Source organism: Clarias gariepinus, chromosome 17, assembly GCF_024256425.1.
Source record: "Clarias gariepinus isolate MV-2021 ecotype Netherlands chromosome 17, CGAR_prim_01v2, whole genome shotgun sequence".
NCBI lineage: Eukaryota > Metazoa > Chordata > Actinopteri > Siluriformes > Clariidae > Clarias > Clarias gariepinus.
Window position 1 is genome coordinate 5,345,529 of NC_071116.1, and position 22,379 is coordinate 5,367,907.

Consider the following 22,379-nt stretch of genomic DNA (forward strand, 5'->3'; position numbering starts at 1 on the left):
TCATAATTCTTAAGTGGAAACGAAAGGGATCCATTTGTCGTAACACACACACTTTATTCCTTATGCGTATTGAAAGTGTGTCGTGCTAACAGCAATCTCAGCCGCCCAGGGCTCTCTCTCTCTCTCTCTCTCTCTCTCTCTCTCTCTCTCTCTTAACACACACCCTCTCTCTTCCTCTCTCTACAAACAACTTGTATAGTCAAAAGACTGATTTATAGTGAACACATACACACCTTGTTTCATCCTGCATTACTACATCCTGATCCAGGAATCTGTTTCCTGGATTAAACTTTATTGCTTTCCCACATCCACCCGAAAACCTTTTCCTTTTTTCATTCTCAAATAACTCTGGGCGCCCCACAGATACACAGACACGAGGCGAGGTCTTGTAGGAAAAGGATAGTTTAATTGGGAAAGCGTGGGAGGGAAAGAGTGAGGATGTGCATGTGCAGGTCCGGAAGCGGTGCCCAGCTGGCATGTAGGCGCTCGGCTGGCGTCAACAGGGTGGTGAAGCGGAATGCCGTGGACAGCGGCTCTCACAGGCTCTTCACCGACTCGTTTGTAGTTGCAGACAGCCAGACGGCCCCGCCCAGTCCTCCTTAGGTGCAGACAGCAGTCAAATGCAGTGGCTGGGTCGGGACGGCTGGCTCCAGGTGAAACCGAAAGTGCCGGGGAAGCTCGTGCAGTCCTTAAGCAGCTGTCCAGAGGAGTGAAAAAGATTCCGTCCCTGGTACACCTGTGACACCCTGTAGAAAATACGTTAATAATAGATATAGAGAATTTCCTTTTTTTATTTCTAGTTATGTGCTTAATACATTTATTGTATAATTGTATATAGAATCAGTATAAGTCGCTAATTTTCAGGAAACATTTAAACAATAATTTAATTTGACTGCTTTTGGATACGTTATCTTATAGTGATAATATTATGGTTGTACAATTAGCATTAGAATAAAATTTTTTTTCCTAACAAATATGCATTTTTATTATATATATATATGTATATGTAATTTTTATTCTATCCTCAATATGATTTTGATCCTTGGAAAAACAGAGCAGGACTGTTTCTGTTAGTTCTTTGTCTTCTCTCTCTCTCTCTCTCTCTCTCTCTCACTCTCTCTCTCACTGATCCAAAAGGAAAAACACCACCTTGCATGGTTAAAACACAGATTCGTAGGAAACACATACACACCTTGTTATCCTGTATTACTACATCCTGATCCAGGAATCTGTTTCCTGCCAAACTTTATTGCGTTTCCACGTCCACCCACAAAATTTTCATTTATTTATTTATTTATTTATTTATTTATTTATTTATTATTCCCAAATTTTCAAATTCCTAGAAATTTTTAATAGATATAAACAGTTTTATTTTTTCATTTTGTTCGTTATGTGGTTAAACATATCAAGTTCAATATCAATAATAACAGTTGATTATTTTTATTATTTTTTTTTTTTGGATTATTTATTTAATACGGTTTTCATTCTTGGGATAACAGAGGAGGACGGAGTTTCTGTCAGTTTATTGTTCCTCTTTCTCTCTCTCTCTCTCTCTAATATCAATGTTCCCACACTCAGTCTGTCCATATTCATGCTTTTCTCTCCTAACATTTATTTCCTTTTCATAACTGATCTTCCTTCCTCAGTGTCCTGTCCTGTCCCTACAGTTTATTGTGTCTTATTGAGATTAAATACTGAGACATGGACCTTTAACTCACTCTGGAGCTCAGCACAGTACAAGTTTTTCTTTTTTTTTTGGCTTGCCAAAGTTTCACAGTCGAGCTCTTCATCAAAACTGTCTTCATCGTTTCATGTACTGTAGTTCTCTATTGCTTTCAAGCTGCTTTTATAAAACGCCTCAAATCACCAAATGAATAAAATGTGCAGTTCTCTTTTTTTTCTGCATGCTTTATTAAATAGCTGTTTAACCAAAAGCAGCTTCTCGCCTTCATCTAACGCTTTGCTGTTGTGTGTGTGTGTTTTGTTCACGTACTTGAAAATGGCATCTGATCTAGCTGATAAACCCCATCTCGCCCCAGGTGAAGGTGGACGCCGACCCCGTGGCTGTCCTGCAGGCGGCCCATGACGCTGCTTTACCACCCAAGGTCTGGACAAAGCCGTGTGTTAGATGTTACAGAGTGTGGCTAAACACCTGTTTGAATACCGAGAGGAGTGTTTGGTTGTCACTCACAAATCCAGACGAACCCGATCCTCTCTGTGTTCCTGCTTTGTTTTCTGGAGATCGTACTCTTTAACACTTTAGACGTTTGCAGTGTCTTCATATAACACACCAGGCTAAACTTAGTGGATACAAGTTTTTTCGTCTGCATGTGTTCGGTTGGTTTTGTAGTGTTGAACCTACGATTCGTCATCCAGATCCAGACAGTCAAAATGAAGTGTTGCAGACTAACGAAAGAGGAACAGACGCTGATTGTGAAACTGCTGCACTCAGCTGCGGGTTTCACTTCACACTTTAACACTCGCCCACCCTCAGTTAGTGTTTGTGTGTGTGTGTGTGTGAGAGATGATTATGTTACCCGTCGTCCTTCCTGCTATGGTACAGTTCAAGCGGTACGCAGCTGGTCCTTCATACAGCACTGTACTGCGGTGTAGTAGTGAGTCCTGGCCATGGTAAGATAAGGTTTTGTATGTCACCGCACATTTCCTGATTCCTCTCTGACTCTCTCATCCCGTGCAGGTGAAGACCGAGGAGCAGATCGCCGCAGAACGAGCCTGGTTCGGGACGGAGAAAGTATGGCTGGTGCACAAAGACGGCTTCTCTTTAGGTAAGCTGACGTTCTGCGTGTTGAAACCTGAGCTGGAGAGATGATCCGTCATGCAGTAGCTTTGTCGACTTCAAATGTTCATTCATTTCTCTTACCGTTGGAGCTTTTTATCGTCATCCTGATTCAGGGCGCAGCGCTGCTGGAGAATTGAATTCCATTCATTGTAAGGTGTTGATAGAAGTAAAATTGGTATAAATGGTTTGTCAAGTGTTTAAAAACAAACAAACAAACAAACAAACAAGCAGAACTATATGTCACGTCAAAAGCCTAATCCGGCAGAATGAAATTCGAGACCCTTAAATGTACAAATGTAACGCCCAAGCGTTCTAACTCCATCTGTTCATCGCGCCAGCTTGTAAATGTCCTGTGTTTCATTAAAAATTCATTTCTATATACAAACCCAAACAAGAGAAGTGTGTGTACACCGAGCCGAGCTGCGCCGCCTCTCAGCAGACCTGCCTTTCTTTATTTCTATGTTTGTGTGTCTGCAGCAACCCAGCTGAAGTCGGAGGAGGGAAGCGTTCCAGAGGGGAAAGTGAAGATCAGGCTGGATCATGACGGCACCGTTCTGGAAGTGGACGAGGACGATGTTGAGAAGGTGATGGATCTTAAACGCGCGTTAACATTTACATTACGGCCTTTAACAGATGCCCTTATCCAGAGCGACATACATTTTTATCTCATTACACATCTGAGCAGTTGAGGGTTAAGGGCCTTGCTCAAGGGCCCAACAGTGGCAGCTTGGTGGTTGTGGGGTTTGAACCTGGGATCTTCCAAACTGTAGTCCGATGCCTTAACCACTGAGCTACATTTCCAGCTTTTTCCCCCCTAGTTTTTTTTAATTGCTGTATTGGCTGGATTTTAAACAAGTCAAATACATTTTCCCTTTCTAATGTGACCTCATACAGGGGAAACCCTCCTCTGGGTTGTTTGCTGTACTTCAGATCAAGGAGGCATGCCTTGGTCGATAGTAGCTCATTTAGATAAACCCTGACACATTAACACACACTTTGAGGGAGGTCTGAGACCTGTGTTTACTTGTTAAAGAAATACTAAAATATGGGACCTTTAATCCGAGACATTACAGTAAATCACATATCTCGGAGTGTGTGCTTCTCTGAATTCGTCCTAATCTTGTACAGCACCTCATTTAAAAAAACAACAACAACTTGTTACTCTTTTATATCATGATAATTCCTGAAAGGATAAAAAAAAATATTCCCCATGATCTTGTTCGTGTTTCTCTAACCAGCCGCAAGCTTTAACATTTACTTTTTTGTTGACGCATATTTGTCGTTACTTTTGCACCTAAGGCGAACCCTCCTTCGTCTGACCGCGTGGAGGACCTGTCTTCTCTGCTCTACCTGAACGAGTCCAGCATCATGCACACCCTGCGGCAGCGCTACGGAGGAAACCTCGTCCACACTTACGCTGGATCCAACATAGTGGTCATCAACCCTGTCAGCGCCCCGTCCATGTACTCGGAGAAGGTGAGAGGTTCTCCATGAAGAGTGAAACAGAAATGAACTACTGATGGAAAGAAAAAATAAGTAAACTTGTTCCTCAGGTGATGCACATGTTCAAAGGCTGTCGCAGAGAGGACACGGCACCGCATATATACGGCGTGGCTCAGGCAGCGTACCGGAAACTTCTGACCACACGCCAGGACCAGTCCATCGTTCTGCTGGGGAAAAGCGGCAGCGGGAAAACCGCCAACTGCCAACACCTGGTGCAGTACCTGGTGACCATCGCAGGCAGCAACAGCAAGGTGTACTCAGGTGAAGGAGGAAGAGAATTCCCATTCATCGTACACCACTGTGCAATACCTAGTTGCATGTAGACAATTAAATCAATCTTCTGTTTGTTTTTTTACCTCCTCCAGCTGAAAAGTGGCAGGCCGTCTACACCATCCTCGAGGCGTTCGGGAACTCCAGCACGTCCATGAACGGGAACGCCAGCCGATTCTCCCACATCGTCTCCCTGGACTTTGACCAGGCCGGTCAGGTGGCTTCCGCTTCGATCCAGGTACGGATCGGATCGTGACTCAATGCACGGCCGATCACGAGAGACGCTCTTTCATGCGTATCTTCTCGTCCTGTAGACGATGCTGCTGGAGAAGTCGAGGGTGACGCGGCACCAGGAAGACGAATCCACCTTCAACATTTTCTATTACATGATGGCAGGAGCGGACGCTTCCCTCAAGTAAGACGCCGGCAGTGCAGTCGAGTTTGTGTGCAGTTTTTCAGTCGAGTTTTTAGAGATTCGAGATTGCACAATGTTGTATTACACAAACGTCAGTCAGATGCTTTGGCGCTCTTAGAAGAGAAGTTCAAATTCAAATTTTATTTGTCACATGCACAGTCATACACAGTACGATATGCAGTGAAATGCTTAGACGACGGCCCGTGACCTTAAAATAAAAGACTATTAATAGGAAATAAATATGAAAAAAAAAATAGAAAGTGAATTTAACTAAGAAAGAATAAAATATTATTTATTTTTTTCAGTCTAGCGTCTTAAGTTCTCCGGATTGTCCCTTATTTGTGGAACTTTATAAGATACATTTTATTCTTTGTGCGATTTTTAACAGTGTTGCTAACGGAACACTATCTCTCCTTTGATGATCTCTTCTTTGATCCTTACATGATATACATAATACAAATCTCTACATGATTTCTCAACAGATTTTAGGGCTTTACCCTAACCTCCCATTAACACACCAAAGAGTTCTTACTTTGTTCATCTGAGCGATCCCTTTATGATTCTAGGTAGAACCCGGAACTCATAGAATTCAAACATAAATGTAGACGCATTAACATTAACAGGAATGGGAGGGTCATCAACGGAGGGTTCACATTTAACGGAAGACTTTGAGCAGAATGTCTGTATGAAAAAAAGAGCCATTAACCATAAAAAATTGACCATTTTTAACTTCTTTTTCCCTAAAAGTTCACGCTTTTAGAAAAGAAAAAAAACGGTTCATCACCATTTAGAATCGTTAAAGAGTTTACATTCGACACAACAGCTAAGGATTTGTGAAACCACTTCATGAAATTGTTCTATCCGCAAAAAACTTTCAGTCTAGCTTCGCATAAAGGTTCTCAAGGCATCTCTTGATGGTTTTGTGTAGAATTTAAAAATAAAGAAAGGTTTCTCAGTAGTGTTACTGTAGAAAGCTTTTAGAAAAGGACATTTTTAAAAAATTCACTTTCTAAAAAAAAATGATCAAAGTATCTCCGCCAGGAGGGAGGACGTAGAGTCGCAGTGGTAAAATGAAAAACCCAGTATTATGTTTTTAGTATGCCTCTGGAGATTTATGTAGAGAACTTCTTACCAGATTATTTTTTTAATTCCAACTAGAGAGGTTTACACATCATAGCAACGAACCATCCTTTCAGTATATCATTAAAAAATAGACTGAAGAAAAGGTTCTTCAGTCTGGTCCCCCTCCTGTAATTATTCACAAAGAAACTAAAAACTCTTGACAATTCAAAGACCTTTTAAAAAAACATTGTACTTACTGTACGTATATGTACAATGGGCGTTCAAATCAAACCGGGACTTTTGATTGTACAGAGCAACACAGTTATGAGAGTAAAAACTCTCATGACCGTACTGTGCTTGGAGTCTTTCAGCTTTTACGCCTTCATCCACGAGAAATTTCATCACAAGTCCCAGTTTGACTTGAACGCCGCATCGTATATACTGTATTTACGTTTTCCGGCTTTCAGAACCGAGCTGCATTTCAACCACTTTGCCGAGAACAGCGCTTTCGGGATCCTGCCTCACTCCAAGGCGAGCGCACCCTCCACTTCATTTATATATATATATAAAAAAAACACTTTAAAAACTCTCATCTAGACATTGTATGCACATCCTGACATGCTGTGTGTTTTTGTTGGCAGCCTGAAGAGAAACAAAAGGCTGCTCAGCAGTTCGCTAAACTCCAGGCTGCGATGAAAGTGTTGAACATTTCCACAGAAGAGCAGAAGACCTTCTGGCTGGTCTTGGGCGCCATCTACCATCTAGGAGCCGCGGGAGCCACTAAAGGTGGCTTTTTTGTTGTTTTTCGACTTTCTGACATTATCAAATTCAATCCCGCCAGACGTTTTTACGATAATGAAAAGCATAGAGTAGTGTATAATAAAATGATGAAATGTCATAGCGGCTGGTGTAACAACCCTCGGAGGGGGTTGTTAGACTGGCGCGAGTATGATCGACAAACTGAGTCGTCTATTAAAGTTAACGTTGACTAATTGCTCCGCGTCCTTTCCATAGTGCGGTAATGATTACTGACTGAGCACTAATGGCTGCCGATGTGTTTATTCCCAGTTGCTCGTTTGACGCTCGTTTTTGTCTAATGTTGCCCCCCTTGTGCAGTCTCGCTCGTAGACGAAAGCGGTAATGAACGTCTCCATCACTCTTCTGTCTGTCAGCGCTTTCCAGAGTTGTTTTTCTTCTTCTACTTCGTTCTTCTTTCTTAATTGCTTTTTTTTTTTTTTTTTAATGAGCAAAACATTTACACTTTCTACAGAGTCCAGATCAGTGCACTGTTTAGCCCTCCCAAAAATCGTGCAGCCTTAATGCATAATCATGGTTATGTCAAAGCATGCATCCTTTAAATATACAGTAGTACTTTGGTATAACGGTATAATAATGCTTTATAATAGTGTGTATATTGGCTTTATAGAAAGTGTCACCCTAAGAGCATGAGATAAAGCACTACAGTACGGTATTTCGTGCCATTCTCATACGTGGCCACTCTGTGGCAGTAGAGTCATTTGAGAGGCGCTTGGCTATAACTCCAGCCCCCGTGGCTCTGGCGTGTCTCGATATCCTCAGCCTCGCTCGTGCAGCGAGACACGGGGTTAATGCGTGTGGGCGATAATGGTAATAATGACATTAAGCGAGCGCCTCATCACTCAGCGCTCTACTGAGATTCCGGTAATGAGCCTGTTAATGGGTCTCATGCATTTAGAACAAGGGCTGTTTCCTTTCCAAACTTCCACATGCATGTGTGTGTGTGTGTGTGTGTGTGACTGCATGTTAATATGAGCATAACCTCCCTCTGAGATTTGTTTCTCCAGCAGGATCGCAGTGTGTGATATTTGTCTTGTTATAACCCTGTATGTTTTTCACTCACATGCTGACTTTGCATGCCGGCTGATGTTACACCGTAACCCACAGAGTCAGATGAAGGTAATCACACTCTCCTTGCATATTCACGTTTTATTTTAAATCAGTTAATTAGTATTGTAACGTACAGTTATCCTGCATCCACGTCGCTCATCCAAAGGAGAAGCTGCTGGTAAAGCGCCCATCCGCTCCGTTTGATGTTCCTCCGTATCTCTGTTAAGCATGCTGTGTGCTGGAGTGTAAGAATACCCAAAAAACATGGAGGGGGAAAAAATCCTGCTATCCAAAATGTTTGATCTTCAGTCTGAGAGATTAAAGTACATTTGAAGTAATTGAAAGGACGCTTTGGAGAACGTGGAAGACACTTTTTTTTTTTTTAAAGATGTTAACCAAGTACTCCGTGTCTTCAGTTTGCTTCGTTGTACAGCATTACCTCGGCATACGGTACAAATTCACAGTAACCGGTCCTGGAGGCGAGGTCTTAAGGCCAAATTTTGTACTGCGAAACACATTTTCTCATTGACCCACAGCAAATAATGTAATTGCAGATAATCCGTTTGAGCCACCCCAAAATAATTCAAATTCAAATTCAAATTTTATTTGTCACATACACAGTCATACACACTACGAAATGTAGTGAAATGCTTACACGACCGCCAGTGACCTTAAAAAGAGAATTAAAGCTTATAATAAGTAATAAATATGAATAAAAGAAATATGATAAAAAAATGTAATAAAAAATAAAAATAAAATTTAACTAGGAAAAATAGAACTAAAAATAGAAACTAAAAATAGAAATATTTTTGCCACTATCCAAGACTATTGCCACTTTCCAAGACTATTCTTCATATTTTTGCATATAAAAACAATCAAAACATTTAGAAAAGACATTTAAATTAAATTAAATATGTAATTAATAGAGGATCTTCACTTAACTGTAATTTGTGATTCCTCTCGGCACCGAAAAAAATGCGGCTCCCTTTTCTTCTTGCTACCGTCCTTGATGAAATTCTTGGGACCCATGGTGCTTTGTCTTCGCTAAATCTTGCACGAAATCTAAAATCCAAAAAACAAAACAAAAAACGTAAACTCACTTTGCTTGGTTTTCCACTGATACAAAAAAAAGGTTTTGACCGGCGACCAGAAGTACACGCGAATGGCTTCAACAAGGTTATAGCTAACTTTTTTAGCCTTGAACACACACACTCCCCTTTAGGCCGAGCCAGAACCACAAATGATGCGACATCCTAGTAATTTTTCCAATTTCATGAAGTTCTCAAAAAAGTTATCAATCTACATCACTGATGATAATAAAAATCAGGGAGTGTGAGAAGTCGGGGACAAACTTTAACATCTTGAGCAAATGTGTCGTATCTGAATATGTGCAGCGCAAAATATTGCTTTTCTTTATTGGTTCCCGACTTGTTACTTAGGTTAAGAAATAAAATCTAAAAGATAAAAAGCTAATTTCCAGCCTGGAGTCTAACTTCAAAAACCTCTTGAGAAGAACAAGGTCTGTTTGTTCTTTTCATTGATGATCCTGAGCACTTCCTGTCACTCTGATCTTTACTCAGTTCCTCTGTCAGCAGCTCAAGTGTATCACCGTCGTGTTTATTCTGTCACTTTGTATAAAAGCCTTTTCTAACCGGATGAATTTAAACAGAAAATGCAGTAAGTGTACAGTGAATCCTGAAAATACTGAAATACCTGAAGTGTCGGTTGTTCCTCAGCCGGCCGTAAGCAGTTCGCCAGACACGAGTGGGCTCAGAAAGCGGCGTATCTCCTGGGGTGCAGTCTGGAAGAGCTCTCGTCATCCATCTTCAAACCGCAGGCCAAGGGAACGCTGCCACGAACCTCCAGCATCCGCCAGGGGGCAGAGGACTCCGCAGACAGCACAGGCAAGCACCAGCACATCCATTAAATAATTTACTAGCCACTATTATTGAGAGGGAATTCCTTTTGTAAGGAGAGAAAAAAAATAAAGAAAACTGAAGAAGGATGAACAATCATATTCATAAGCTTTTCAGTCCTGATCCCTCTCCGGTATAAAACTTTAAAGTTACTTTAAAATGTTTAGTACATACATCCTAAGATATAACGTTTTTTTTAAACTGTTAATTCAAGTAGAATGCTCTTAAGTTTATAACTATAATAACTTAATATATATTATAATTATTTTGATTGTTCTTTCCATAATGATCTCCATGAGCAATAAAAATAAACAAGTATCACTGCAGTTTCGCTCATTGTTCTACACTCAGGTCCAGCCTTCCAGGGTGCCAATACTTTTGAAGCCAACTGAAAATTAGTTTAGTGTCTTTTTAAAGATTAAAATAGGTTGTAGATGTAAAATTTGTGTGTTGTTGCGTGTGGAGAAAACTAATCAGCTGCGGGGTGGAGTGACGGCGCCCTGCGCTCACGCGAGTGTAGTCGTAGCTGTAGCTTTAACCATAGGTTTAATATTGATGTCCTCGTTCTAATACGAGGCCGAGTCAGAAATGATCTGCATTCCGGGTTATATTAAAACTTATCTCAAGGGCCAGAGGTATTGGAACATCATCAGGAAAAAAGTTCAACAATCAGCAGCGCTCGTTACAGTGAGACGCTTATAAAAGACCGCAGTACGAGGGCGTTAGGATCTCGCGTAACGCTGCACGTTCACACACCTATTCCCACACTGTCGATAATCTGCGAAAACTTTTTTTCCGGTTTGAGGTGTTAATGCGTCCTCACTACAGTCCTGATCTCGCTCTATCGGACTTTCATCTGTTTGTTCCCCTGAAAGCAGCCCTACGAAGATGAAGATTCACTTCTGATGAAGAACTGAAGACAGCGGTGCATTCGCAGCTCAGACTGAAACAGTTTTTAATACGGGAATACGGGAACTTGTTGACCGATGGACACAGTGTACTGAAAAGCGAGGAGATTATGTCGAAAAATTATGTATTTGTCTGTTATAAAATTCAATAAAATAAATTGAACAGGAATGGTGCTCCCTATTGGCGGTGCCCTCTTTCAGCAGGATGATGCGCCCTGATACACTGCGAACATGGTTCAAGAATGGGTTGAGTTCAAGGTGTGGCCTCTGACAACAAATTCACCAAATCTCAATCCAATCTCTGGTCCAATCCACAGAGGCCACCCTCGCGACTTACAGGACTTAACTTACGGGATCTGCTGCTGACGGCTTGATGCCAGATGACGCAGCACACCTTCGGAGGTCTAGCGGCGTCCATGTCTCTGTGGATCAGGACTGTTTTGGTGGCACAGGGGGAACTACCATGTGTTCTGTTATGGCATGATGTGGAAGCCCCATCACACCCCTTTCCTATGTAACAGCACTTTTTCCTATTAATCGTAAACTACCTGAATTCATTAACACTTACAAATTTAATCAATTAAAGAACAAAATGCTCCTGTTTATTGTTGCATTTATTGCTGTGGAAATTTCATCAACTCGTCGCAGCCAGAAACCGTGTCACCTCTTGTCTCTTTGTGGCAGCGTGATACCCCACAGGGAATAGTTTAACCAGGATAATAGGAGGCTGTGGTGAAGTGTCGTGCGTATTTACAGATCGCTGTAGGAAATTCATTAGTATCCAAAAAAAAAAAAAACTCGATGAGAAAGTGTTGATGAAAATAGAGGCAGTGGAGGGAAACCCTCGTAAAAACGCACCATTTTTTTGCCCACCGGTCCGTAAATAGAGAACGGTACAGTAGGTACTAATCTTATAATCGCGTTGCGTTTTTCCGCCATGAGCCAGCCGCAGGTGTGTTCTTTATATCGATCCGCATGCAGGTTATCACACCTGAAAATGCACGGGCGGCGACTAATCCTCTTTAAGTCTTAAACATCCTGTACGCCCTGTGCATCCCGCAGCATACACTATTCATCTTTGTTTAAACAGGCAGTTGTGTGAAAGCGTGCTCCTGCAGATTTTGCAATAAGCACGTATTTCTCTCCGATTGCGTGAGCTGGAATTGTCACCCAGGGCCACACCTACGCTTTCTGATGTCTCCCGAAGGCGTGGATGCGCCGCTGCATCTTAGTTGCAGGTGCGAGATTTATCTGATGTCAGAAACGCTTAGCGGGTACCAGGAGGAATGCGTGTGGGCACCCGCGGTCTGATCTCTCTCGACAAGCCTGAGTCACTCCATCTCCATCTTAATGATGAAAGCGCTTTCTCCACTGCGACTTCACTTTATTGTGCTCGATTATTGTCCTTCTGATGATTCCTTTTTTATTTTATTTTATTAGGTTTTTTTAAAACATTTGCACAGTTTAAATATGTGGGAATGAAACACTGTTTTGTGTGTGTATGTGTGTGTGTGTGTGTGTGCTGGTTGCAGGGTCCAAGGCCACAGCGATGGAGTGTTTGGAGGCCATGGCTTCCAGTTTGTACTCGGAGATCTTCACACTTTTGATCTCACTCATCAACAGGTGAAAATCAAGTTTCTGTCTGTCTTTATTTATTTTTCATGGTTGATTGTCAGGTTTAAACCACAGATTAATCCACAAGCAGGAAACAAAAGGAAAGTATCAGCGAATCATGAGAATAGATTATAACAGTAATGAATGATTTAATCAAATAAAGAAAAAGTCGTTAACATTAACCCGTATGTGGAAATATTTCTCTTGTTTCTTAACCTGCGAATGTTCATCTTCGCTTTCAGTAATTCATACTAATAGCTTCTTTAAAAGTGCATGTGTAAAAAGATTAAAAGAACATTTTTTCCCTTTTTTTCCCCCTTATAAGTCGTGAGTATTCTGTCTTTCGCCTTTTGTCCCTCTCAGAGCTCTGAAGTCCACGCAGAAGCATTCTCTGTGTTCTGTGCTGATCGTAGACACCCCGGGCTCCCAGAATCCTCGGCAGGCCAAGAGCGAGAGGGGCGCTACCTTCGAGGAGCTGTGCCACAACTACGCTCAGGAGCGCCTGCAAGCTCTTTTCTACGAACGCACGTTTGTGCAAGAGCTGGAGCGCTACAAGGAGGTACACACACACACACACACACACATGGTTGGTTGTCTTTGGCCGTTTTCAAGTTAGGGTCCTGAGATCGTTTTCGAGAACACTTGACCCCAAAGTCTGTGAGAACACAATCATTCTACGCTCGGGAACCGTGCCCATGCCCGCTGGAAAAGATGGGCACGAATCAGATATTAAAGCCAATTGTATTTACTGTAGGAACGTAAGTAGACCGCTGTTTAGACACGACGTCATCAGTACCGTCTGTCTCCTTCGAAATCTTTGTTTGAATGTAGAAATATCAAGGGAACGCTTAGTTTGGTAAATAACCGATGTAAAAAATGCAACTAGATATTCCTATCCTAGCAGTAGGATATAACATACTGTATTTTAACCATTAGATCACATCACATTTTATCGCAAAACTGTCTAAATAAAGAGACCTGTTGCATTACCAATTAATTGACTTAGAATAAATTTCTCGTATTTACCTACGCAACAAAATATAACCGCAACAAAAGTACCACGTCATTTCATGTTTTCGTTTTCGCTCAGCCATCTTTAAACTAAAAGTCATTTTGTGTTCTCATGTTTCGCTCATTTTGCACGAGTTTCGAGTTACGTCAGGACTGAACAACAGACAGCAACGAAGCAGTATTGTGTACCGCTGTCGTGTACGTGTGTATGAACCATACAAGAAATGAGACGTTTTACTTACTTACTCTACTGAAGTAAAACGGCATTGGCATCCCCTCACCCGGAGAATTGCCATTTCCTCAATTGCCAATTGCTGTAAATAATCTAAAGGCATTCAAGTCAAACTGGGACTTGTGATAAATTTTCTTGCAGGCATGAACCTAATTGCCAGTTACGGAAGACTTCAAGCTCAGTAGGGTGATGAGACTCATAAACAGATAAACAAAAACATAAACAAATGCAGTAAAACATTTAAACAGGGCGAAAATTTTAAACAAGGCCATACATCCGAGAATGATGGATGACTTGAACGTCTGATGAAGATCCTTGAAAGTCGACGTAAAACTTTTTTCTGACCGTTCACATGTTTGGACCATCAAAGGAGTTCCTGGGAGAACAGACATGAAGCGGTCTCCGGCGTACTGAGAAAACTTTATCCACGTTTCAATAAAATAAATGCGCATTATGTAAAGCATGCAGAACAATCTAGTAAGACGCTAACAAAATGTACGCCGATTAAGCCAACACCACGGTTTAAATAGGAACAGATTAAGAGTATCTGAGTAAACGTTATGATGTGCAGAAGTCCTGTGATGCTGATGGTTATATTGCTTTTTTCTGGTCGAAATTTGACAACGGCGTGCTAAAAGCGCTGTTAGTAAATCACTGCAGACAACACACTCAGACAACCCCCCCCTGTATTGTCTCTAGTCTGTTATGTCTGGCTTATTCGGATATTCGTGATGTCTAGACACTAACGGAATATTTATCTTGGGTCTTTCTTTCGGATACTAACAAAGCTTTTGCTTTTATTTAGGAAAACATCGAGCTCACGTTAGACGACATGGAGCCGAGTCCCTCGCTGTCCATCGCGGCTGTAGACCAGGCGTCCAGTCAGGCCTTGGTAAGATCACATATGCAAGACTTTAGGTTACAGATAAAAAAAAAATGAAAAGGAAAAGAACAAGCATTTCATCAACATTTTTTTTTTCATTTCTTTCTCTCTTTGGTTTCTTTTGTTACTGCAAAATCACAAAAAACTTACCCATGGCTCTGAGCTTTTTTCTGTGGTCTAAAATGTAGCTTTCCAGCACATGATTTGAGTTTTCTTTATAGTCGTTTTGTTATAGGTCCAGTCCCGAGCAGGGACGAGTTAAACGGTTTTATAAAGTTGTTTTTACTTCATTGAAATTCTTTCTTGTCTAAGCTGATCTTTCTGTCAGACGCGATGCTGTGCTAAATCGATGTAGACTAATCGCTTCATCTCATCTATCAGCAGTTGCTATTCTAGCCTCTATTAAACTCGAGTTAAACGAGACAAAGGGACAAAACAGACAGAATTGCAGCAGCTATTTTTTTCCAATAATTGTGCAACCGGCCAGCGCATAGGCGACGCCTTTGAGACAGAACGAGAACACCACGACTAACCGCTCGGCCCATTTACGCCCCTTTTAGAGCACCCGAGAGAATGATAATTGCTTGGACAGGGTTGTTGTTGTTTAATGGTGGGTGTAGTACAATAAAGCATGAAATGAAAAGTTCAACGGCGGTAAACTCAACTTCGGCTCGCTGCTGCTGTCGCGAATTGATAAACGCCGGTTCGATTGTGATTATTAAGATGAACCTGTGGTCCGGTGTGGTGGTGTATAGGAAGGGTGGACCGGCGGCAGGATTGAAGGGCGAGTGTGTGCAGGTGGGCAGAGTTTCTCTAGCAGAGTGCGTTGGTGTGTGTAAGTCAATAATGCGCTGCAGTCTTGCTCTCAGAGTCTTTACCGACCATTATTACATGCTGGCAGGAAAGAGGGTTCTCGCTGTGCAGACTCGGAAGCACTGGGTTTTTACACCCTCACCACATAAAGTGTGAATCAGGGAAAAGTCTGAACTTTGTTATTAAAGGTCTCTTATTTAAAGGGACTATAAAATACATTTCCTGTGGCTTTCTCTGGACTTTCGTTCTCAGTTTCAACCTGCATATACAATACTGTACAAGCCGTCAGTACCAGGAAGAGAGGCGTGGCTTCTGCGTCTGTCCATCTCAATAAAGCAGGGGTGACCTCTGCTCCTACCTGTCCTGCCTGTCTCGGTAAAGAAGGTGTGGCATCTGCTCCTACCCGTCTCGTTAAAGGGGGTGTGGCCTCCAGTCTCGATCAAGTCTCGATTCCAGAATCAGTAAAAGGGGCGTGGCGTCTGATCTGTGCCAATTTATCTTAATTAGGGATGTTTGATTTTGGTGATTAGCAGGCTCAATAAAAAACGTCTGTGGGTACCGGTTTTAGTAGTGGTGTGGCTTTAGTGCCCACCAGTCTTAATGAAAAAGGCGTGGCCTCTGTGTCTCCCAGTCTCAGTTAAAGGAGGTGTGGCATCAGTGCCTACCAGGCTCAGTAAATCAGGCAGGGCATGAGTGCCCGCTGGTCTCGGTTAAAGGAGGTGTGTCTATTAGGTTTTCCTACCAGACGTTGTTGAGAAGGTGTGGCTTTTACCCATGTGTACAAATGAGTCCCATCATATTTGGGTAAATAACATAACTACTCTGTGTGTCTATCAGGTGCGGACGCCATCAAGGACAGATGAGGCACGTGGGCTGCTCTGGCTGATGGAAGAGGAGGCGCTGCATCCAGCAGGATCAGAGGACGCACTACTGGAGAGACTCTTTAGTTATTACGGCCCTGCAGAGGGAGAGAGCAAAGGTCTCTCTTTTTATCTCTCTCTCTCTCTCTCAGACAAATTAAAACACATGCTGGTGCTTTTAAATGCCTGATTGTATTGCAGGTCACACGCTGCTGCTGAAGAGCGAGCGGCCGAATCACTTCCTGCTCGCCCACAGCCATGGCACAGACTGGGTGGAGTACGACGCCCGCGGGTGGCTGAACTACGCCAAACAAAACCCCGCCTCCCAGAACGCGGCCAGTCTGCTACAGAATTCACAGAAGTAAGACAAGTCAGGTGTAGAAAATGCAATCGCAACAAACTCCAGACTGTGCAGATTTTTAAGAAATTAAACGAATAAATAAATAGAATAAAATAAAGAATAAGTATGTACAAAATAAAAATAAGACTAAGAAAACAATGGAATGAAATAAATTACAGTGTATACAGCACACACAGATCACATTTTAATGACGAGTAGTATGCTGTGAAGTATTTCATACATTTTTGTCCCGATTCATGCTTTATTTTCCGGGTTTTATTTTCCCGGATTTTTCTTTTTAGATTCTGTCTCTTACAGTGGTAATGCACTGATGCTGAAAATTGTAGACCCCTCCATGATTTCTAAGTTAGAGAACTTGCAAAATCACTTGGTGATCAAATATCGACCTCACTGTATATAAATTCTAAGCTTCTAGAAGCATGTGACCTGGAAAAAAGTTTTTTTTTTGGTAAAAGCTTAAAAAACAAAAAATCTGTAGTGTCCGTAACCATGTCAAATTCATGTTGCAATATCTTAATTTCACACTTTAGAATAAAACACTTTTATTCTAAAAGTGTCTTTTCATAAGCCAAGTTTCATCTGAATGACAGTTAAGACCGTTAAAAGATTCAAATTTAAAAAAATAACGGACACTACAGACATAAAAGTGCATGAAATTGTTTTTAGCAACTTTGTTTCTTTTTATCTGATAAAAATCTAAATGCGTATGCATATTTACAAAAAAACCCTAAATGGATCGGGAGATAAGAAGCATTAAGTGATATGAAATATGGTGTCATATGATCCTATCTGTGAATTAAGTTTTTCTTCTAGGTAAAGCAGCATTATGACGTTTTGCCCAAAAGCACATAAAACTTTTTACCTGGTTAAATATTTTTAAATGCAGAGGCATCGTTACCGCTAAGTGAAGTCCGTAATGCTGTCTTATGACGTGCTAAATCCTCCGTGTCTAACAGAAAGAACATCAGCGCCCTGTTTATGGGCCGCTCCAGCAGCGCGACGGTTCTGTCAGGCTCCATCGCCGGGCTGGAGGGCGGCTCTCAGCTCGCTCTGCGCCGAGCCACCGGCATGAGGAAGACCTTCACCACCGGCGTGGCTGCCGTGAAGAAGAAGTCCCTCTGCATCCAGATCAAGCTCCAAGTGGTGAGAGCTTTGCCCGAAGTCACTTCAGGAATCCTGATTGCAAATTGCGTAGAACTGAAAAGCAGGAATTATTTCTGCTTTTGATTTCTCCCAGGATGCACTGCTGGACACGGTCCGGAGGTCAAGGGTTCACTTTGTGCACTGCCTGCTGCCTAAGCCGGATGCTTTAAAGACCGCTGAGCTCCAGGGTGAGAGCTGTGATCCAGGCCTCATGCAGCTGGACGTGTGTTTACTGAGGGCTCAGATCCGGGGCTTCAAACTGCTGGACGCGCTTCGGATCTACAGACAAGGTGCAGAGAAAAGCAGGAGGAAAAAAAAACCACACCTTAAATTACACTTGATTATATCCATATGCAGTACTATTTTTTTTTTTAATTAAAAATGGTTTTAATCGCAGGATATCCGGACCACATGGTGTTCTCCGAGTTCCGTCGTCGCTTCGACGTCCTGGCTCCGCACCTGACCAAAAAGCTCGGCCGTAACTACATCGTAAAGGATGAGAAGAGGGTGAGTGGAGAGAGGGATAACGCGCACCAGGCTTTCGGGAAATGAGACAAAACCTGGCGCTCATCTCTGGCTTTTGTGCCACCGTAACAGAGAAATAAAGCTCAGTTAATCGTGCCCATTGTGACGGCTTAATCAAGCTTTCCCAGCTGTGTTTCCCCGCTCGAATCAATACAGGGTGCAGACAGGAGAAATATATTAATTGCTCTGGGGCTTAGGGCTTGGAAAATGGCCTGAAAATCTTACAGCAATTATCAAGTCTGAAAAATGCGCCTGCCATCTTGAACCTAACGATTGGCTGAGGAAAGTGGGGACCGCGCTCGCAAAACTATAGGTTTATTTGAAATCTCCAGAGTTGCCACGACTTTGTTGAATTTGTGTGGCAGAGAATAAGCGTGAAAACTTTTCTTTTCTTTTTTTTTTTTTCCCCTTTCCATCCTGACGCGAATCGAGAGAGAAAGGAAGGTCAATTGTGTTTGAATTCCCTGCGGATGAAGCCTCGCAGAAGCGAAACGGTGGGAAGAAGGAGGAGAGCACAAAAGCCGGCCTTAGCGGGAGAGAGCGGGTGAAAAAGTGCGAGAAGCAGATTTCCCCTGTGCCAGCGTCTCGCTGATGGGTTTCTGTGGAAACAGACTGGAACAATGGCGCTTTAGTGCTGCGGGCTGCCACCCCCTCGTCCACTGTAATCTAGATGGGGCCTTTCAGATCGGGTTCTCAAGACCTGTCCCGCTCTGAGAGGGTAAAGAGAGAGAGAGAGAGAGAGAGAGAGATGACACTTAAACTGAGCATTAGTAGGACGCTTGGGGACTGTGAAGTAGCTCAACTCTGGTCAGTTTCCGTCTTTATCGTCATCTCCTTGTTTATAGACGCAGTGCTTGTGTTATAATTCAGCATGTTATAAAAGTTTCGGAAGTCCCTGGAAGGATAAAAAAAAAATTAGTTTTGGACAACAAGATTGACCCTTATCTCTCACGAGTCTTCTATCTGACTTGTTCAAGCATTCGAATGAAAATAAATGTCCGTGTGCTGTTGCAGGCTGTAGAGGAGCTGCTGGAGTGCTTGGACCTGGAGAAGAGCAGCTATCACATGGGCCTGAGCAGGGTGAGTACTCGCTCCAATCCACATCCTACTGCATTCGTGAGCTTTTATTCTTTTCTTATTAAAAGCTACAGCCAGAATGACAACTACGTAGTGCAATTATTATTTCGGCAAAAAAAAACGAAATAAAAAAACACTTATCTTGTGAATCAGCCCTGGGAGGGTGTGGCTCGTCTGAGAAACATGTTGAACAAAATCGAAGCGTCTTCTTTTAGTGTCCTTTGGCTCGCCTTTGCCAGGTGAGAGGGTTATTCAGCACGTTTCGCAAATTATACCAAAGTCTCCTGGAGATCTAATCCCATCAAATGTCCACAAACCGAGGCTGAGAGCGAGATGACAAGCTCAGGCTTCCACACAATTACAGATTCATTGACTTCGGAAGGGACGGTTAATTATTTGGCAGGTGCACAGAGACAACCGGACCGCATGCAGGTAGAGATTAAGAGATTTTCATTAACGTTCCCACAGCGCCTAGTTGGAAGGAAAACACTTCCTGGGAAGTTAGCGAGGAAATAATCGGTGATTTCGCTAACGAGCAAGAAGGAAGCGGGTCTCGCAAGCATAACCTGTTGTAATTGGTTGACTTTATACAACGTGTATACAGTATGTACAGTACAGTATGTCCCGCTTGCATTTACTGTAGGTCTGCTTGTCCGTCAAGACCACACCCACCAGCAGTGGTTTAATCATCACGTCTTCCAATTAAAACTTTTCTTCTTGTTGATTAAGAACAAATCTGTTTTTTTTTTTCTTTTACTTTTTTGAACAACGTGATAAAAGCAATAAAAGCACTTCTGTTAAAAGTGTCATATTTTAATGGAGGCTCTTATGTTAACACTTTTCTTAGCCGCTTATGAAACACAATTATTTTTAAAGGACACAATTTTTTTTTGGTTTGTGCTAATGTATGTGCCTTGCTGCTGCAAATGGCATTTCATTTGATGGATGCTTATAAGTGATGAAACTAGTTAGACAAACACTATAAGACAAGGATTCTCAAACTTTATATTCAACGGTCCAGATCTGATTTCTATTCAAGGTCAAAGATCCGGAACGATCGGTGATAAACGAATGCCTTTTATTGATTTTTTCATTCTAACCTAACAAACACATTTAAGGCAGTCTAAGACAAAATTCATTCAAATGTAGTGGGGGAGAAAATACGACGGTTTGAGTGCAATCAGATGCTTAAACCAAAGCAACTCTTAAATTTAAAGCGGCTTGCATAAAACATAAGTGTCAGACACATTGCAATTTAGTGCAAAAATAATGCCACCGTTTGCCTGCAAATTGTTGCTCGTGAACCTAAACAGCTCCAAGTTTTATCATTAAAAAGTAAACTACAAGAGAAAAACTTGTCACTGTCATCTTGCACCTCCGCGGTCGGGGTTCGATTCCCACGGCGGGTCTGTGTGCATGTATGGGTTTGCATGTTCTCGCAGTGCTTGGTGGGTTTCCTCCGGGTACTCCAGTTTCCTCCCAGTCCAGATAGACTATTGGCCTTATTCCCTAATTCCCAAATTCCCAAAGTGTGCGAATGACAAACCTGGTGTCCAGACCCCTTAAGTGTAACTGCCACAGAAACTACAGATAAATCCCTGTGGTGGGGAGTACCTGTCGTAAACGGCCCAAAATACCAAATAAACTTGTTTTGATGCCTGAATAAACTGATCTTAAAGGATAACGCTGGTAGCTACAGTACTGCTACTAAATTTGTTTGTGGATCAGAGGGAAAAAAAAACTAGGTGCTTGTGTTCTTCCCTGCCCCTATAGTACATAATCACTATAAAATATTATGTTACAACATACATTTACATCTTTATTATAATGAAATATTATAATATCACTATTATAATAAGCCTTAGGCATGTGACAGCCTTCACAAACATTAATGAAATATTGGCATATTAAAATAATTTTTTGATGCTTTTATTTAGATCTGATTACTCTTGAACTAAAACAATAACTAAATATGTTTTATAAGCATGATTACTAATAAAAATAAAAATTTCATATACAGTACATGTATGTTTTTTTAATAATGTTTATCTTATAATAATATTTGTTTCACCTTTCCATAGTTCACATGTAAAAACGATGATTAACACATATATTTACCATATCCATTTAATTTAAACAATTCTGCATTAATGACAAACTCCTGTGAAACAAACATGTCCTCACCGAAAAGCAGTACTGCATACCAGCTTCTCATTAATGGTCTCGATGGCTGTCACATGACTAAGATTTATTACTATAATAGTAATAGAACAGAACAGGCGCTTGTTAACGGACCCTTCAACTATGTCATACGCTCACTCGCTCGCTCGCCGGCTGTCAACGTCGCCATGACAACAGTTTCAAACAGTGAATCGATTACGTTTAGCCTTAATCTTGGTCCAGGATTTCTGCTGTACAGATCTTCAAAGAGACAACACGTGGACTACCTGTTATTAATAGGTATAATGGTTTTTATTTTAAAGTAGGAAATATTGCATCGTGTTATTGTGCTGCTTATTTGAAGTGTGGGCTGAGTCTGGATTGACTTGCCGTGAGCTCCAGGCTTTGACGAATCCTGCTACATCTAATGAATGGAGGCTTATTTATTTATTTATTTATTTATTTATTCACGTACAGCATTTGTGTGTCAATTGGAAATGTGTGACCTTGAAATACTTGTAAGGGATTTTTTTCCCCCTTTATTTAACATTTACTAGACATTTATTTTAGTTTTTAAGAAAAAAAATCTGAACACATGGCTTGGTTTGAGTAATAGTCATGATTATTACAATGGGAGACTCCGGTTCACTTTTACTTTTGTTATTGTAGGTAAAAAAAAAAAAAAAAAAAAAAAGAAATACTGGCATCATTTAATAATTAACTATAATAAATTTTTTGTTCCCGCATACTTTAAAATGCTGAATAGACATCTGGAAAAAACAAAAACATTATGTAATGGCTAAAGGTTGATGCTGATGTAACTGTTTTATATAATGTAAAGTTGTCCTGATAAATATAGCTGTTGAATAAAATCTGCAGCTGATTCTACACTTTTAAACTGCGGTGTGTACCCGGGTCAGTGTACAATAGTACAATAAAACGCTTTCTTTTTTTTTTGCT

At 41.5% G+C, this 22,379-nt stretch overlaps 1 protein-coding gene and 1 long non-coding RNA gene across 10 annotated transcripts in view; one reads left to right on the top strand and one right to left on the bottom strand.

Annotated features, from left to right (window-relative positions):
- Positions 1–22,379, top strand: part of myo18aa (myosin XVIIIAa) — a 76,754-nt gene that overhangs the window by 23,575 nt on the left and 30,800 nt on the right. For 5 of the 9 annotated variants that reach the window (XM_053476035.1, XM_053476043.1, XM_053476044.1 and 2 more), the window contains 18 exons: positions 2,699–2,786; positions 3,278–3,384; positions 4,100–4,276; positions 4,354–4,564; positions 4,669–4,811; positions 4,888–4,988; positions 6,518–6,581; positions 6,692–6,836; positions 9,653–9,820; positions 12,273–12,363; positions 12,718–12,913; positions 14,403–14,489; positions 16,131–16,272; positions 16,355–16,514; positions 17,471–17,657; positions 17,752–17,947; positions 18,055–18,164; positions 19,197–19,262. In XM_053476035.1, coding sequence (XP_053332010.1) covers positions 2,699–2,786; positions 3,278–3,384; positions 4,100–4,276; positions 4,354–4,564; positions 4,669–4,811; positions 4,888–4,988; positions 6,518–6,581; positions 6,692–6,836; positions 9,653–9,820; positions 12,273–12,363; positions 12,718–12,913; positions 14,403–14,489; positions 16,131–16,272; positions 16,355–16,514; positions 17,471–17,657; positions 17,752–17,947; positions 18,055–18,164; positions 19,197–19,262 — 2,439 coding nt within the window. Of the gene's footprint in view, positions 1–2,015; positions 2,106–2,529; positions 2,632–2,698; positions 2,787–3,277; positions 3,385–4,099; positions 4,277–4,353; positions 4,565–4,668; positions 4,812–4,887; positions 4,989–6,517; positions 6,582–6,691; positions 6,837–9,652; positions 9,821–12,272; positions 12,364–12,717; positions 12,914–14,402; positions 14,490–16,130; positions 16,273–16,354; positions 16,515–17,470; positions 17,658–17,751; positions 17,948–18,054; positions 18,165–19,196; positions 19,263–22,379 lie in introns of those variants that run through there. The other 4 variants (XM_053476038.1, XM_053476040.1, XM_053476039.1 and 1 more) reach the window with 3 other exon arrangements.
- Positions 399–2,396, bottom strand: LOC128505544 (uncharacterized). Its single transcript, XR_008355592.1, has 3 exons — positions 2,192–2,396; positions 1,994–2,107; positions 399–746 (listed from the first exon to the last, which is right to left on the bottom strand). It is a non-coding gene; the product is annotated as an uncharacterized LOC128505544 (long non-coding RNA).